Consider the following 3,642-nt stretch of genomic DNA (forward strand, 5'->3'; position numbering starts at 1 on the left):
AGCTGCCTCATCGCCCTCCCACCCCATCAAATGCTCGAGCATGAATCAACTTGCGAGGTCAAACAAACGTTGCATTTTCCTCCCCCTGAAAAGAAAATAGAGTTTAAACATTTCGGGCGAGCGTACGGGCCAAGCCACACGTGTTACTACGATTTCGAGTGCGCCTTGCAAAAGGATAGGCCACAGGGCATAATCGAAGCACGTCACAGGGCCATTGCATATGCGTACATAATCATAGACCGTCGCTTTAATATCGTAGAAAAAGATTTCTACCTCGGGCCTAATTCTGCAACCCATTTTTGTTAATAAACTATCCTCCTCGTGGGCCAGAATAACGCGAGAACAGCCATATTACCATCTGCACATGTCCAATGAGCAAATGGAAAGTTACAAGAGTCAGACCATGTGCGAGATATGCGACGAACCTTTCGGGCCCAAAATCGTCAAAAATAGACACCACGACCATTCACTGAGCGAACATAATTACTTAGCCGCCCTATGCTCTCGCTGCAATCTCCAGTGCAAAGATGGCTACAAATACTTGCACGCATTTTCACATAATGCGGCGTATGATTTAGGGGTTTTGTTAAACGAGTTAGGAAACGTGCCCAAACGCAACGTAGACATTATGTCCAAAGACGGGTGTAAATTTATGAAAGTTGACATTGACTTTCTTAGATTTATGGACAGCTTAGCCTTGCTCAATGGGTCGTTGGCCAAATTAGCCAAGGAACACATCGACAGTGGCAAACCTACGACGTTCACTCTCGCCATGTTAGATAAGGTCCCTGCTGAGGCCCATAATTTTTTGTTAACTGGCAAACAGTCCTTTTGTTATGATTACGTGTCAAATTGGGATGTATTAAATGAACCGCGGCTCCCCCCCAGAGATGCATTTTTCAATACCTTGACGCAGGAAGAGCTCCCTGAAAAAGAATACAAACAAGCGTTGGAGGTATTTAAATTAGCCAAGTGCCGCAATATTGGCGAATATCTCGTCTTGTATTTAAAAGTTGATACTGGCATTTTAGCAGACATTTTCACGGTGTGGCGACGCACTATGTTAGATCTTTATAGATTAGATATTGCATATTACCTCTCTTTATCTAGTTTCGCGTGGGACGCCTTCCTGTTCAAAAGTAAGGTGGTGCTAGATCCAATATCAGACCCTAGAATGTATGACCTCATTCGCAGGAATTTAAGAGGAGGCTTCACCTCAGTTGTAAAGCAATTGTCTACCGCCGAGAACCATTACACCGGGGCGGGGTCTGGCGAGGATGGAACCCACATCCTCTATCTAGACTTCAATTCACTCTATGCTACGTGCATGAGTGAAAAGCTCCCCACAGGCGGTTTCCGTTGCCTAACTGACGCCGAACGCGATGAAATGCTATTGCAGGGTTTGAGAAATATTGACTGCAATCAAGAGCGCGGTTATTGGATTTTGTGCGACACTAAACAAGTTTCCCCCGACGTAGCTAGATACACTGACGACCTGCCATTAATTTTAGCACACGCCGACATCGTGACGGAACAACTGTCAGAATACAGTAAGTCGATCCTAGTTGCGGAAAATCGCAAGCTGCCGCGCAATAATCGAAAACTCATTGCCACCCACGAAGCACAACGCGACTATTTAATTAGTCTAGATTTCCTTCAGCTTTTAATGCGACTAGGGGTGGAAGTTTCGCGCGTGCACACTATCTTTGAATTTGAGCAGAGGGCACACCTCAAGTCCTTCGTAGATAGTAATATTCGCGAGCGCACAAACTCGACCTGTGCAATTAAGTCTAAGGCATTTAAACTTGTAAATAACGCTATATATGGCAAATCTTTAACGAATTTTTAGCGTTATGCCAATAAATACTATTTAACCACAACTCGCAAACAGTTCCTCAAACACGCTCGCAGCCCGTTTTTCAAACGAGCGACTTTGCTGAGTGAGGACCGTGTCCTTTGCACGACCCGCAAAGATTCGCTCACTATTGATACGCCCACATATCTAGGCTTTCAAATTCTTCAAATAGCTAAAAGGCGGCTATATTCCTTTTGGTACGACACGGTCAAAGCAAAATATGGTGACAAGGCAAAACTGCTCTACACCGACACTGACTCGTACATTATTCAGCTTACTTGCAGAGATGCTTTTGAAGAGCTTAATAAGGCCCCGCTCATACGCCACATTGATTTTAGCAATTTCCCCGAAGATCATTCTCTATATTCAATCGCGCGAAAAGGCAAACTGGGTCTTTTAAAGTCCGAAGTAGGGTCTAAAATTATAACCCAGCTCGTTGCCCTTAAGCCCAAAATGTACTCGCTAGTGACGCTGGATAAACAGCACATTTGCAGATGCAAGGGGATCACACGACGTCAGCAAGCTGGGCTAGAACACTCATCTTTCATAGACGCCCTTGAAACAAACACAAGTCGGAGGTTTGTGACTAGGACTATTAGAAATGTTGGCGGGCAAATGTGCACATGCGTTACTGTCAAGAGAGGCTTATCCGCGTTTGATGATAAGCGATACGTAATAAGCCCCACTGTTTCACTCGCTTATGGTCACCCCGATATTCCACACGATCCAGAGGATGAGGAGGCAGTCATTAGTGACTTAGAGATGGATGTGGACGCGCAGGAAAATGTGGAACAAAATATACGCCCTGCAGGACGGCGTCATTACCCAATTTTCAATATGTGGGCCAAGAGAGATTCATTGGCCCAAAACCTATTCCCAAACTTGCTGTGAAATATGCTCGCTCCTCTGCATTTAAAAAAAACTGTTTGCATTCTCACATTAGTGCGTGTTATTGTTTTTATTGTTGTTATTATTTTATAATGTTATAAGGGATGTTATTATTATTATTATGCCTATAGATTTAAGCTTGTAAATATGTATATATTATGTTTTTGTTTCAATAAACAAACAAAAAAAAAGTACGTATTTTTAATGTTTTTCTTTGTCACGCCCTAAGCTTGTATATCTATCTATCTATCTATCTATCTATCTATCTATCTATCTATATATATATATATATATATATATATATATATATATATATATATATATATATATATATATATATATATATTATTATATATATATTATGTTTATGTTTCTATAAAAGAAAGAAATGCATGTTTTTTTATATCCCCCATATATATATATATATATATATATATATATATATATATATATATATATATATATTGGTGTATACTGGCAGCAGGTTTTCTTTCAAACATGTTTCATTGAATATGACCGCATATTCTGTATTTATTATTTTCTGGTTTAGGGCTTCTATCCCTCTAACTATTTTCTTAGCATCAGGGCTTAATTGAAATAGGAGTTCTCCAAAACTCATTTTCGTACTTTTAAGGTGAAGAAAAGAAGTGATTTACTATAGAGTGTATTACACTTATTTGTATAATTTGCACGACGTTTCGAACCTCCATGGTTCATTCTCAAGTGAACAGATCTTACAATACTAGTTGATTTTATACCCGCATTAGGTCAGGTGATAATACAATGAAGGTGAAAACATGGGGGGATACATAAGGGATAAACATAGGGGCTGCAGAAGGCTTATTGGCCCATACGAGGCATGTCCTATCTAAACACAAAGATTAATCCAGTGTAATTGG

The 3,642-nt window shown here is 40.5% G+C and overlaps 1 protein-coding gene across 1 annotated transcript; it reads left to right on the forward strand.

The window, feature by feature from the left end:
* The first annotated feature begins 364 nt into the window (after positions 1 to 364).
* LOC138354603 (uncharacterized) lies at positions 365 to 2,746 on the forward strand. The gene is made up of 2 exons (XM_069308979.1): positions 365 to 1,807; positions 1,892 to 2,746. Exons 1-2 carry the CDS (start codon positions 365 to 367, stop codon positions 2,744 to 2,746), a joined length of 2,298 nt encoding a protein of 765 aa, XP_069165080.1.
* Positions 2,747 to 3,642: the final 896 nt, after the last annotated feature.

Source organism: Procambarus clarkii, chromosome 63 (genome assembly GCF_040958095.1).
Source record: "Procambarus clarkii isolate CNS0578487 chromosome 63, FALCON_Pclarkii_2.0, whole genome shotgun sequence".
Lineage (NCBI taxonomy): Eukaryota > Metazoa > Arthropoda > Malacostraca > Decapoda > Cambaridae > Procambarus > Procambarus clarkii.